The 15,322-nt window shown below is 43.6% G+C and overlaps 1 protein-coding gene across 4 annotated transcripts in view; it reads right to left on the reverse strand.

The window, feature by feature from the left end:
- The window catches only part of LOC137421446 (tetratricopeptide repeat protein 39B), a 130,512-nt gene that overhangs the window by 45,100 nt on the left and 70,090 nt on the right, over positions 1-15,322 (reverse strand). For all 4 annotated transcript variants that reach the window (XM_078772760.1, XM_068107521.2, XM_068107522.2 and 1 more), the window contains 3 exons: positions 12,501-12,565; positions 1,801-1,900; positions 1,422-1,487 (listed from right to left, as the gene is read on the reverse strand). In XM_078772760.1, the coding sequence (XP_078628886.1) occupies positions 1,422-1,487; positions 1,801-1,900; positions 12,501-12,565 (231 nt within the window). The remainder of the gene's footprint in view (positions 1-1,421; positions 1,488-1,800; positions 1,901-12,500; positions 12,566-15,322) is intronic.

Consider the following 15,322-nt stretch of genomic DNA (forward strand, 5'->3'; position numbering starts at 1 on the left):
TCTTCAATAAAGTTTGTTTAGATGTGATACCAAATTCAACAATCAAAATAAACCGGGAAAATAATGCCAATACTGGCGATCCAATCGGTTGCGTACACGACTGTACCAGCGTAGACCGGCCCCAGTATAATTATAGACACTGCACGACGTCGTACTGAACTGAGTGATCAATCAATATAATCATGGCACGCGCACGTGTATTGCATGGAAACGTGCTTGTTCTTGCCAAAAAGTATGGGTACACAAAGGATTTTCCTATTATGCGAACCCGGGTTACACTCCCCCTAAAATAAATAAATTATGTAAAATGGTCAAAAATCACGGGGCAACCCGGGTCACCGCGTGGTGGATCATATAATGCTTTAAGAATGTTGGGATGCCTCCCTTTCAGTTTATTGTTAAACAGCAGTAGCGATTGTTTAAAAAGGTAATCATACGTGCTCCTGGTTTATAATATTTTTGCTTTCAGTTAGGGGTGCCCCACAAGACGCCATGATAAGCTGTTTACACACGTTAACAAAGCGTTTGTCCAAGGAGGATAAACCCCTGATAATATTATGATGATGAGATATTATTATTATTATTATTATTAATTTATTATTATTTATTATTTCTTAATTATTTAATTATTTATTTTATTAACTATTTATTTATTTTGATGAGATATTATCATTATTATTTATTTATTTATCGTCAAGTATTATTACTATTATTATTATTATAATTATTATTATTATTATTATGAGAGGAGATATTATTACAATTAATACTGTTTTGTAATAACATTAATATTATGTTATTATCACTTTAATCAGCACAGATAGATTCAAAAGTCAAAAAACACTACTGGTTAGTGTCGGTGATTAAACTCAATCAGGTCATCCTTCCCACTCGATTAGCAGGTAGAACTACACAAGCGGTAGATAGGGGCAGCATGATTGTATTCATATTACTGCAATCCAGAAGATGGAAACGGGTAAAATAAAAATAGTATGATTTTCTAACTGTGCCTTTCATCAATGTGAATAATTGTACATCATTAATTTATACTCAAAATAACCATAGAGAGGAGGGAGTAACGTCACACAAAATAAAACTTCAACTTCCCAGAATTCCTTTTCAATTTTGTTCATGTAAATCAATGCAAACCGTTTTTCCTAAATTTCAAATACTGTACGCATCTCTGTTAAATTCCAAATACCTGGGAGGTACAGAATTGATGGATGAGTGATCATTGTTGTTGTTCAACAGAAAACATTTTGTTCATGAAATCAGCTTGAATGACTATTTAATTGTCTAATTGTGACAATGATCAGTTACGACATGCCTGCCAGGTTTCATGACCCTTCCCTCTTCAACAAGGCCTCCCTCAAACTGTAGTAGTCGTGATATATTTTCTCCTCCCTCCATCCCTCCCTCACCTTATTCCCAGAGAAGCCGACAAATTCGAGGAGTCGCAGAACACGAGATGGTAGCATTGACAGCATCTGCAAAGAGCAGCGAGAGCAGTTGGAGGAAAATGGAAGATGGCCATGGCATAGAAGGGGACATTCGGACCATCAAGGCCTGCGTTAGTATTACCAACTTAGAGTTGTTTGTCCATGCTCTATGCTTTTAAATGCTGAGTGTCAACCAAGGAAGCATCACGTACCATTTTTTAAGTCTTTGGTATGACTCGGCCGGGGTTCGAACCGCCGACCTCCCAGACTCAGAGCGGACCCTCTAACCATTACACCACTGAGTCTGGTCGGTTGCCGCAGGTTGGGGCATCACATTGTGTTGCAGCAAAGAGTTGTGTACCAGATTAAAAGCGCCAATTCCCAAAGAGACTCCTCCTTGGAAGTGCAAGAAATGTTTTCCTTGCGGAACCGAACTTTGCTGAAGAATATTTTGACAGGACCTGCAAAAGTTCACAGACATACAATAGAGAAAATTGGTGCTGACACTTATCAGTACATTCATCTCCCTAGTTATACAAAATAGAGCAAACAAATGTATATTGTAGCTGTCATTTTGGCTGCAAGTGGATATTCCAATAAATAATGTGGCTGGTGGGATGAAATGGCATTTCTTAGGAGAGGAGAACCAAAGAACAATAACCATCCTGTGATAAACAGGATAAAGGGAGAGAACACCATGACAGTTGGGCTTTAAGCACCGCCCACCGGAATGCTGTGACGTCATTCAGCATAGCAAACGCTTGACAGGTCTACTGTCGACTGGGGCCAATAGAATAAAAGTCGGAAGTTAATTTACATGTCGTATGCAGAATTGTAAGACATTGTTAATTATTCATACTAGCAACGGTACCTGCCCTACGGGCGGGGCTTCAATTGGGAGGACCAAATGAAAAGGCAAAATATCAGAAATTGAAGGCTTTTTTTATTTTAAACGATTTATATAAACATCCGTTAAATCATATCACACGCAAATCATCAAAATCGAAACAGTATTTGTAGAATTTCAATAAAAGCCACATCACTGCTCATATCGATAAAAAAAATATTCCATTGTGTTTGTAAAAAATGGAAAATTGGACAATTGGGAAAATTGGAAAAAAATTTGGAAAAACAATATAGTCTATTTTACTCCAGGGGGTCGCAGGATTATCCACCCAAAATTTCGTTACGATCGGTTCAGCCGTTTTTGCGGTACCTGTGAACAGACAGACAGACGGACATTTGGTGAATTATAGTAAGATGAGCTCTGTTGAAGAGTATGATGTGGTGAGTTTGATGCTTCATATGCATGAAGTGGTGAGAGGAGATAGCAATCGGGACTAAAAGGTCTCCTATTAATTTACCCTCACCAGAGAACTCGCCAGACGCGACACCGGGAGGTTTTTTTTTTTTTTTTTTTTTTTTTGTATACAAGATCGAGGCTCGTGAAAGAGCGAAAATTAATCACACAGAAAGACAAACAGACACATAAAACAAATAACATCGGGAGCGGTAGACAAGATGGGGAGAGAGGGGGAAGGACACAAACACAACATTTGAGAGCAGGGACCGAGAGACATGGAGACATCGAGAGATCTGTGGGAGGGAGAGGGCTTTGGGGGGGAGGCATGTGAAGGGGGGAGGCATGTGAAGGGGGGGGGCATGTGAAGGGGGGGAGGCATGTGAAGGGGGGGGGGTGGGAGAGGTATAAACATATGGACACTGCCAGGATTTCCAGGAAATAAGTTGGAATTTCAAACAAGGTGGATCTGGGGTGAATTAGTGGGGGTAGAAAAGATCAAGGTTATGGATGGGGGAAGATAAGAGATGGTGGTGAACAGCTGTTTTAAAGACCTGGAGGGAGGAGAGGGATTGAAGGGAGTGTGGGAGTTTGTTCCACAGGCGGGAGAAAAGAGGAATGAAAGAGTGAAGGTGAGCAGAGAGCCGAGATTTCGGCAGTTTAACCATCAGAGGGTTGCTGGCAGATCTTGTGCGACCTGTAGGAATATTTGGGGGACAGAGCACGGAGAGAGCTGGGGGAGCAAGGCCGGAGAGGAGTCGGTAGAAGACAGAAAGACCACCTACCTGCCTGCGGTGAGTGAGTGAAAGGCCCTCAGAGATAGCTTCATCGTGGGAGATTCCAATGATTTTGAAAGCTTTGGATTCAACAGCGTGAAGCCGAGCCAGGTGTGAGGCAGGAGCACCAGCCCATAGGGGAGAACAGTATTCCATTGAGCTGCGGATGAAAGCCTTGTATGTGGTGAGGAGCTCAGGTGTGCCGAGGAAGGACTTCGCACGACGGAGGATGCCCAGTCGGCGACTGGCTTTGGAGGCCAGCTTGGAAATGTGGTTTTCCCAAGAAAGATCATGGCAGATAGTGAGACCCAAAAGCTTGAGTGACAGAACTTCTTGGAGAGGATTGTTGAGAAAGTAGATGGGAGGGTTGTCCAGTCGATCTTTTCGGAGAGACATAGTAAGAGAGTGAGATTTGGCAGGATTGAAAGACATGTTCCACTTGTTTGACCAGTCTGTGATTTTGTCCAGGTCTTCAGAGAGTGAGGAGGCTGCAGACTGCCTATCTGAGGGAAGAGGAATGGAGCGGCAGAGAGTGGAGTCATCAGCAAAGAGATAGAGAGGATTTTCCAGAGAGTCAGAGAGATCATTGATAAAGACCAGAAAAAGCACAGGGCCCAGCACACTTCCTTGGGGAACTCCAGCCTGAACAGGAAGGGGAGATGAGAGAAATCCATTCAGGGCCACACGTTGACTACGACCAGAGAGGAAGTCCGCAAGCCATGCATGGAGATTTCCATGGATACCATAGGAGGAGAGTTTGGTGAGCAGAGCTGGGTGCCAGACCGTATCAAAGGCCCTTGATATGTCAAGGGAGACAGCTCTGATTTCCTGTTTGGCATTCAGGACCTCCATCCATTGTTGAGACAGCAGAAGCAGCATGTCCAGAGTAGAGTGACCTGGTCTGAAACCAAATTGATGATCAGAGATCAAGCCATTGGAGAAGAGGAAAGATTTCATATCCGAAGCAATGATGGATTCCATGACTTTGCTGATAATTGGGAGCAGGCTGATTGGTCTGTAGTTGCAAGGATCTGTTTTTGCACCTTTTTTGTGTAAAGCGGTAATGTTAGCTGATTTCCAGGATGCTGGCAGATGACCTTGAGCAAAAGATAGGGTGAAAAGAACAGAGAGAGGGTGAGATAGAGCGGCAGAGCAGGATTTTAGGACCCGTGGGCTGATGCCGTCTGGTCCAGTTGCAGAATCAGAGTCGAGGTTTGACAAAAACTCCTCCACCTTGTCAGGAGAGAAGGACACAGAGTCCAGGAGCATTTGGGTTCGACTGGGAAAGGTGGGAACAGAGAGAGATGGGTTTGGGACTAAGGATTTCGAGGCGAACACAGAGTTGAGGCATTCGGCTTTGTCACGTGCGATGTCAACTGTGTGGCCATTTGAGGTAAGGGAGGGGATGGAGGGGGAACAAACACCAGAAACGGATTTGACCAGACGCCACCAGGATTTGGAGGAAGGAGACAGGTTTGAGAGTTCATTCTTGAGTGAGGAGAGATAGTGCTTCCTGGCACTCCTGAGGGTAGACACACACTTGTTCCGAGCTTGGTTGAAGGAACTGAGATTTCCTTCAGTTGGATTAGCCTTCCAAGAGGCAAAGGCAAGTTGTTTCAGGGCAACTGCCTCACCACAAGATTCAGTGTACCATGGACGGGAGGAAGGGTAAGACAATTGAAGGCGAGATGGGATAAATCTGTGCATGAGAGAGATCAGTTTGCTTTGGAAGAATTCCCAGGAAGAATTGATGTCAGAGGCAGTGGAGATGGGAGACCAATCCAGACGATTGATGGCTGCTTGAAGACCGTCCCAGTCGGCCTGAGTGAAATGCCAGACTCGTCGACGCTGAGGAGGCTCTCTGAGAATGGCCAGAGAGATGTCCACTTTGACAAGCACATGATCAGAAGAACCGATTGGAGCAGAAGAAGAGCAGCAGACATTTGCAGGGAAGTTTGTCATAACCAAGTCTAGAAGAGAAGATATTGCCGGGATTGTAAGATTGTAAGCACGCCCCCATTCAGCCGATGCCATATCCCGCCTTGCCAACACCATGCACAATCTACAGTCGCGTCCATCCCCCAAAAATCCCAACCACAGCACTTTCATAATAAATTCATGTAGAGTCGCTTTTCCGGGTTTGGCTCATCTCTGTCACTCTCTGTCGCTCCATTCCTCATCCCTCAGATCGGCAGTCTGCAGCCTCCTCACTCTCTGCAGACCTGGACAAAATCACAGACTGGGCAAACAAATAGAACATGTCTTTCAATCCTGACAAATCTCACACTCTTACGATGTCTCTCCGAAAAGGCCGACTGGAAAACCCTCCCATCCACTTTCTGAATAATCCTCTCCAAGAAGTTCTGTCACTCAATCTTTTGGGTCTCACTATCTGCCATGATCTTTCCTGGGAAAACCACATTTCAAATCTGGCCTCCAAAGCCAGTCGCCGACTGGGCATCCTCCGTCGTGCGAAGTCCTTCCTTGGTACACCTGAGCTCCTCACCACATACAAGGCTTTCATCCGCAGCTCAATGGAATACTGCTCTCCCCTCTGGTCTGGTGCTCCTGCCTCACACCTAGCTCGTCTTCATGCTGTTGAAACCAAAGCGTTCAGAATCATTGGAATCTCCCGCGATGAAGCTAACTCCAAGGGCCTTTCACTTACTCACCGCAGGCAGGTTGGTGGTCTTTCCGTCTTCTACCGACTCCTCTCCGGCCTTGGCCCCCCAGCTCTCTCTGGGCTCTGTCCCCCAAATATCCCTACAGGTCACACAAGATCTGCCTGCAACCCTCTTATGGTTAAACTGCCAAAATCAAGACTTTCTGCTCACCTTCACTCCTTCATTCCTCTTTTCTCCCGCCTCTGGAACAAACTCCCTCACTCTCTTCAATCCCACTCCACCCTCCAGGTCTTTAAAACAGCTGTTCACCACCATCTCTTATCTTCACCCATCCAAAACCTTGATCGTTTCTACCCCCGCTAATTTCGGTCCCCTTGTGTTTTATACCTCCCCCACCCCCCTTCCCACGCCTCCTCCCCCCAAGCCCTCTCCCTCCCACACTTCTCCCTGCTCTCAAATGTTGTGTTTGTGTGCTTCCCCTTCTCTCCCAATCTTGTCTTCCGCTCCCTCTTTTTATATATTTTGTTTGTCTGGTTGATTTGTTTGTGTAATAAATGTTAGCTCTTTCACGAGCCTCGATTCAGTATACAAAAAATAATAATAATAATAAATAAATAAAAATCTCTTTTCCTGTCTTGTCAGGCTCCAATGTCTTTCTTTCTCCCATGGTGCGAATGTGGGCCAAGGTAAGGTATTAGATGATTAAGGCAACCCATTCGATCGTAGGTACTGTGGACACGTATCTTGATTCGTGGATAAGGGGTTAAGTGCATCGTTATTGACTGGTGATTGCTTCCTTCTGTCCCCTCCCTATGCCATTTGTTATTAAATTTGACCTGGTCTTGTGTGGATTCTGATTGCCATGATGGCTTCTTTTGCTGGTTTTCTTTTACAATTGTTTCTTTGTATTTTTTTTTTTTACTTGAATGGTTTCTCTTTGCATCCTGCCTTACTCTCCAAACTCTCTGGCCATGGAATCCAAGGCCAACGCCACAAATGGCTGACTGGCTTCCTCTACCCTTGTAGCCAAGGTAAGGATCGCAACAGAATCCTTTCATCTCCTCTCCCTGTCGGCTGGAGTTCCCCAAGGCAGTGTTCTGGGCCCAATCCTATTCCTTATCTTCATAAATTATCTCTCTGAAAAATCATATTTATCTATTTGCTTATGTCTCCATCCTCTGCTGTGACATCCCTCCTCTTTTCGACAGGCAAGCTGCAGCCTCTTCCCTCTCTTCAGACATCGACAAAATAACAAGATGGTCCAACACTTGGAATATGTCTTTCAATCCGGCCAAATCTTGCACTCTCACTATCTCTCTAAGAAAGGACAGTCTGGCAGATCCCCCACCTACCTTCCTGACAATCCTCTTGAGGAAGTTCAGTCACTTAATCTACTGGGTCTCACTATTAGCCATGATCTTTCTTGGGAAAACTGCATTTCAGAGTTGGCCTCCAAAGCCACTTGCCGACTGGGCATCCTCCGTCATACAAGGTCTTTCCTTGGCACACCTGAACTCTTATCCATCTACAAGGCCATCACCCACAGCTTGATGGTGTACTGCTCTTGCCTCTGGACTGGCACCAATGCCTTACATCTTGCTCAGGTTGACGCCATGGAAACTAAGTCCTTCAAGATTGTTGGAATCTTCACCGATGAAGCCAAATCTATGGGTCTATCACTTCGCCATCACAGATAGATCGGTGGTCACTCTGTCTTCTACCACCTCCTTTCTGGTCTTGCACCCTCTGCTCTTTCCATGCTTTTTGCCCCTTCTTACCCCCTCACACCCCCCCCCCCTCCTCCAGGTTTCTGTAGGGCTCATACAGTCCACCATTAACCCCCTTCTGTTTTATTTATTTATTATTTTGCATGCAGCCAATGGCTGCTGGTTGCATAATTTCTGGGCTAATAATAATAATTGCCCTGTGTTTCCAGTAAGCTGGTACTCATTTTGCTAGCCTTGTAAGGATAACAGGCTGAGTCAACCCACCTGTTGTTATTTAACGGCTTGACGGGCTCAAACACAAGGCCCGAAGATCTTCAGTCAGCCCCTTTAACCGTTAAGCCAACACCAGGCTATCCTCCTTCTGGTGAAACTACCTAAATCGAGGATCACTGCTCTCTTGTACTCATTTGTTCCTCTTTTTTTTTCCTGCCTGTGGAACCAACTTCCACATTCCCTTCAATCTCATTCTTCCCTCTGGGTCTTAAAAACAGCTGTTCACCACCATCTCAGATTGTTCCAAATTTAAAACCATGATCTTTTCTACCCTCATTGATGTGCACCCAACCCCAATTCCTCCTCCTTCCAATTTTCCCTCCTGGGAGTTTCTTTCTATGTCCATCTTGTCCACCTTAGGCGTCCTCTCCTAACCTTTATTCCTCCACACACCCATTGTTTGTTCAAGTCTCTCTCTTTCTTGGCCTTCAACTCTGCTGTTGGTGTTTACCCCCTCTCAACTTGTTCCTTTTGTGTCCTAATCCATTCAGTGTACTAATACTAGCTCTTCCTGGAGTCTCAAATATGGATACAAAAACAAACTAGAACGGCGCTCAGTAGAAGAGCGTACCTACACCTGGTTGGCCATATCACTCAATGGTGAAGAATCACTTTAAAAATTCTACTACCTGGATCCGGATCTGGATCTTCAACAAAATTGAATCGATTCTTCCTTGTCACACACACAACCTGTCCAACAAGTTTCGTCCAAAGCCATCCATAACTTTTTGAGATATCCCGTTATGTATAGTTTTTGGCCCTATCTCCCAATGATGAAGAACCACTTTGTAAATTAAATAAATCTCATATCCGAATCCATATTCAGATCTTCACCAAAATCTAATCGAATCGTCCTGGTCAGACACCCAACCGGTCCACAAAATTTCGTCCACATCCGTGTACAACTTTTTGAGATATGTTGTTCAAAAACGGACAGACAGGGGTGAAAACATAACCTCCATCCACCTTTTGTGGTGGAGGTAAAAATAAAAAAGGTCCAGTTAAGTGTGATTGGCTGCGGTTGACGTTGCCAGACAATATTGTGTGTCGTGATTCAGGCTCGCCTGGCTAAGATCTTGAGATCTTGGCTAAGATCTTGGCTAAGATCATGACTAAGATTAGTCATGTGATCGCCTATTGGCATGACACTCGCCAATTTGGGGACTCCAACCTGTATGGCAACACAGCTTTGAATGTGAGAATTCAGTAGGGGGTCTTTGAAATGGGTGGTCAGTAAGCTGATATGCAAATCCTATTCAGATTTCAAGTCAATCGGATGAAAATTGAGGATTTTAGAAATCAGAAATGGTTTTTGACCTTTGTGCTTATGTTGACCTTTTGGACGATGTTGACCTCAAAAATAGTTGGAGGTTGGTTTTAGTAAGCTGATATGCTAATCCTATTCAGATTTCAAGGCAATCGGATGAAAATAGAGGATTTTATAGTTCCAAAAAAGTGGTTGACCTTTGGCGTATGTTGACCTTGTGACCGATGTTGATCTCAAAAATAGTTGGTGGTTGAATTCAGTTTGCTGATATGAAAATCCCATTCAAATTTCAAGTCAATCGGATGAAAATAGAGGATTTTATAGTTCCAAAAAAGTGGTTGACCTTTGGCATATGTTGACCTTGTGACCGATGTTGATCTCAAAAATAGTTGGTGGTTGAATTCAGTTCGCTGATATGAAAATCCCATTCAAATTTCAAGTCAATCGGATGAAAATTGAGGATTTTATAGTTCCAAAAAAAAGTGGATGACCTTTGGTCTATGTTGACCTTGTCACCAATGTTGACCTCAAAAATAGCTGGTGGTTGAATTTAGTTAGCCGATATGAAAATCCCATTCAAATTTCAAGTCAATCGGATGAAAATTGAGGATTTTAGAATTTTGAAGAAAAGTGGTTGACCTTTGGCCTATGTTGACCTTTTGGCCTATGCTGATCTTAAAAATAGTTGGTGGTCGATTTTGGTTAGCTGATATGAAAATCCTATTCAAACTTCAAGTCAATCGGATGAAAATTGAGGAATTTAGAAATTTGAAATTGTTGATGTTTGGCCTATGTTGACCTTTTGGCCTATGCTGATCTCAAAAATAGTTGCTGGTTGAATTCAGTTCGCTGATATGAAAATCCTATTCAAATTTCATGTCAATTGGATAAAATTGAGGATTTTGGAATTTTGAAGAAAGTGGTTGACCTTTGGCCTATGTTGACCTTTTGACCTTTTGACCTCAAAAATATATAGCATTTGTCAGACCACGAACTCTAGCATTTAATGAAGTTTTGTGAAGATCGGTTTTTTAAATAAACATCAATGCAAATTTCGAATGTGGAAAAAGTAAGTACACCCCTACATTTATCACTACTTCAAATACCTAAAATTAGAATCAGGTGCACCAGCTCAGGTGCAAATGATTACAACATCGTCAGAGAGGATCTTGGAGGAACCTGTCTTATTTAAACCTCAGACATTTAGTTTCGTTTGCTCTTTGTTGTTGAAGTGTGCGGCGTCACCATGCCTCGATCAAAAGAGCTCTCTGAGGCCTTCAGAAAGAAGGTTATAGATGCCTACGAGTCTGGGAAGGGATTTAAAAAGATCTCCAAGCAATTTGAAATCAATCCTTCGACTGTCCGGAAGATCATCTACAAGTGGAGAAGATTCCAAACAACTGCCAACTTGTTCAGGCCAGGCCGCCCCAGCACGTTCAGCCCGAGAGCAGACCACAAGATGCTGAAAGAAGTCTCTAAGAACCCCAGAATGTCATCACGGGACCTACAGGTCGCTCTTGCCACTGATGACGTCAAAGTGCACGAGTCTACCATTAGAAAGAGGCTGCACAAATTTGATCTACATGGGAGGTGTGCCAGGAGGAAACCTTTGCTGTCCAGAAAGAACATCAGGGCAAGACTAATGTTTGCCAATGAACACCTAGGCAAAGACCAGCACTTCTGGAACAATGTGCTCTGGACAGATGAGTCAAAGGTAGACCTATTTGGCCACAGTACCAGAAGACATGTTTGGCGAAAACCAAAGACAGCATTTGACCACAAGAACTTGATACCAACTGTAAAGCATGGCGGTGGAAATATTATGGTTTGGGGCAGCTTTGCTGCATCAGGGCCTGGGCAGCTCACCATCATAGAATCCACGATGAATTCTTCATTGTACCAGAGGGTGCTTGAGGATAATGTGAGGCCATCTGTCGGAAAGTTGAAGCTCAACCGAAGGTGGACCTTGCAACATGACAATGACCCTAAACATACCAGTAAATCCACCAAGGAATGGCTGAAAAGAAAGAAATGGAGGGTTCTGGAATGGCCAAGTCAAAGCCCGGATCTAAATCCCATCGAGATGTTGTGGGGGGATTTGAAACGAGCTGTGACCCCTCAAACATCGCACAGCTGAAAGAATTCTGCATGGAGGAGTGGGCAAAAATTTCTCCCTGTCCATGTCAGAGACTGGTAGACAGTTATAAGAAACGCCTACTTGAGGTTGTTTCTGCCAAAGGGGGCAATACCACCTATTAGAGCCAAGGGTGTACTTACTTTTTCCACATGCGAAATTTGCATTTATGTTTATTTAAATTATACAATGGACTAAAAAATGTAAATGTTTCATGATATTTGTTATATTATATCACCTTTATCTGTCAATATTGTTGAAATGAAGATCAAATAGCTGGATGTTGAAATATGTTGAAAAAGTCAAAACTTTACATGGGGTGCATTTACTTTTTCACGTGACTCTAGATTCGATTTTGGTGAAGATCTGAATATGGATTCGGATATGAGAATTATTTAATTCATTTTGTTTTTGACGCGTATTTAGTTAGACAAGGAAACATACACACGGTGGAGTAAATCTGTAGTGCGGCTAAATAATAGGAAAAAAAAAAAAACAGAACAAAGATCGGCCATAATAGACAGGAGGAGATTGGTGAGGGGTTCACGACTTTCATTCTTTTATAGGATACTAAACCCTGGATAATTTAGACACAATAAAGCATGAGCAAAATATTTTTGATAGTACAGGCAAGACAAAACAAAGGACAAAGGTGTTTTGTCATTGAACTCGTTTGACAGCAGAACATGTAAATAAATCGAGATGGGAAGTGAAACGTGTCGGCACTCCATTATGCAGGCAGTAACACGATGACGAAACGATGGTGGAGGCATGACGAGCTCGTATATGGCCATGTGGTAAGTGTTTTAGGCAGTGCGTGTGTCAGGTACATAAAATGATGGTGGTGCAATTGGGAGGGGGGATGGGGCGAGTGTAGAGGGAGAGGGAGGGACAGAGTCAACAATTCTGGCAATTTTTCATACACAATAGGTAGATAGTCCTTAATTACAGATCACATACTTGTAGATCTGGTAGCTGCTTCTTATCTTCATTCCACCTTTAATGAAGCTGATGAGATTTTCATCCTGGTGAAAGAAAAACAAACCATTGGAAACATGGCAGGTGTTGCTGGTAGAGGGAAATCTGGGTGACACAGACGATGACAATCAGTGTTATAGCATAACAAAATTAATGTGGAGCAAACAACAAAATTAAAACAAATGACTGCCTAGTGCGCACTGAACAAAGAAAGAATTTGTATTACCTCCGACAACCTGAACATGCTTTTAAGAAGTGAGACATCATTACGTCTTTAGAGAACATGAAACCAATGTCAACAAAATAGTTGTAATGATGCAATAATTCACAGCATCAGTGACATTTTTGGCCCCTTGACAACTTAAAAAAAAAATTCTTGATAATATATAACTGATAATATAATATGATAATATTGTTGCGGCTTTGGGAATAAAGGCAACCCCCCTATAGTTAGTTACACCACAACATGTAGCCTCGCTTAGTTAGTTATTTCTTATTAAATGTGAAGTATAGTCTCCTTCCCAGTGTTAGTATGCGTTGAGGCAGGTAGAGTAAGGGTAGGCCTCATTGCAGCCTGAAATGCCGTTTCACGGGCCTAGGACAAGTCTAGCAGGCCCGAAGGAGGAGCTGGAGGGCGTGGCTGGTAAGCAGCGAACAGCCCATGGGAGTTAAAGGGAGTGGCCAGTAAGCAACAGCCAATGGGAGGTAAAGGGAGTGGCCAATAACGGCGGCCAATTAGAGCTAAAGGGAGTGACTAATAAGGGGCTGTCACGACACGTGACCCCCGGCGGCAAGTGGAGGCCCGTGGAACATTCTAGTGGGGCTCCAGGGGCTATAAAACCCGGCCCGGACCCCCAAATTCTCTCTCTGGCTCTGGATTCGCTCTCTGCCCACTCTCTGGCAGGCTGAACGCTCTCTCTGGCCCGGGACTCTGAACGCGCTCTCTGCCCTGACGACCTCTGCCTGGACTCCCTGCACGTGCGCTTTGCCTCGCTGACTTTGGGATACGCTCCTCGAATTCCAGTTACCTGCACGACTGTGATCAACGCCCCTGCCGCGAACAGCCTTGGGGGGGGGGGGGGGGGGGGGATCCGCCGAACGAGCCCATCTGGGCAAACTGCAAGAGCGGCCGCGCTTTGGGCACATTCCCCTCTTCCTCCCCTTCCCCGAACGAGTATGAGGGCCCTTGTCCGGGAACGTAAGTAAGGCCGTTAAGGTTCTCCACTGTGTCCCTTTTTCTATAACTATTGTACATTTGTGAATAAATCCTGTGGTTTGTTTCCAACCTGGCCGTCTTCGTCCTTTCACCATTGGCCTAGCATTGCACGAGTTAAAACCGCTCGATCGGGTTCATAGTGCTAACGGCACGAGTTATGCGACGCACAACCGCTCGGGCGTTAAAGACCAGCGTGACTCGTGCGAGGTTCAGCCCCCGTTCTCACGGCTGCGTGTGTCAAAGGTACTCGGGTCGTGACCGTTAACCCTTCCACACGTTAGCTGCGGGCTCGGCGGCTGGAATTGCCCAGCAATCCGTCCACCACGAGTATAGTGTGGGGGCGGCCTCGTGGACTCGAAGCTCGAGGGGCAGCAGGGCTTAACCCCCCCCTCAGTACGTCAACGAGCTCGAGATCCGCAACAATATATAACTTGATAATATAAAAATATACCCGCTGTGGCCCAGCAGTATCAATTCTGTTTGTCTTTGCAAATTTGATTGATCATGATGATGCAAAATGTTTTTATAATTTATTGATAATTCTGACGTCATAAGTCGCATGGTATGGCAGCCATATTGGGTTAAAGCAAAAAAAAAATTGGACATCTTTTTCTCCGAAACCGCTTAACGAAATAAATTTAAACTTGGAATATGTCATAAGTTTCCCATAGGGTATATAGGGTGATAGCGATGACATAATCAGTGAAGTGGTATTCCAGCCATAATTGGTTGAATTTAAATCCTTATCCCAAAAAATCGAAAACTTTATATGTTTGATCTACATTCTACAACCCGATGTGAGTAAATAATTTATTTATGATGTCATCAGTTACATCGTTTGAAAATTGGATTGAAAATAAAAACGTTTAAAAAAACTTCTCCTCCAGAACTGCTTGACTGATCGATGCGAAACTTCATACATATAAATCGACTAGTTGTGGGGAATATAGTTTGAATTTTTTTTCATATTCACCTCGACACAATTTAGCCTTAATGTGCACAAAAGGGGTTGTTAAATACCCAAATAATTAATCAATGAAGTGACGGATTTGGCAATGTATGTGACATAATAGGGTGTACGGATGATACGGGTATATGGTCCATAACAGTAGCATGTTCATTTAATGATGATTTTTGTTCAGAATGAATGCGCAGGCGAGAGTATGCGCTCTACTGAGTGCCGTTTCTAGTTTGTCCAAGTACTGCTACACAGAAGGGTTTTGAAAGTGGCAAAAAGGAAATTTGTGTTCTATGGTGTTCAAGTCTATAATTATTCAATTGAAATAAAATAGTTACTTTAAAGGTTGAAGAAAAAAAAAATCCAGAAGTTTACCGCCATTGCTGCAGCATCTTTTACACCACCCTATTTAACACATTACATTAGTTATTCATGCCTGTTGTTTGTGTCCTTTATGCCATCATTAAAAACATCAGGTTTCCTGTTTGGAATGATTTTCAATTTTGTTTGACTGCCAAGCAGGCAGACAGACAGGCTAAACAAATTATCTCACTCCTCTCTCCGCATGCCATCGGGACAAATTCAGAGCCAAAGTACTGTTAAACGACAGAATCGTTTTCTGATTAATGT

The sequence above is a fragment of the Myxine glutinosa genome, chromosome 2 (assembly GCF_964187855.1).
Source record: "Myxine glutinosa chromosome 2, kmMyxGlut1.1, whole genome shotgun sequence".
Classification (NCBI taxonomy): Eukaryota; Metazoa; Chordata; class Myxini; order Myxiniformes; family Myxinidae; genus Myxine; species Myxine glutinosa.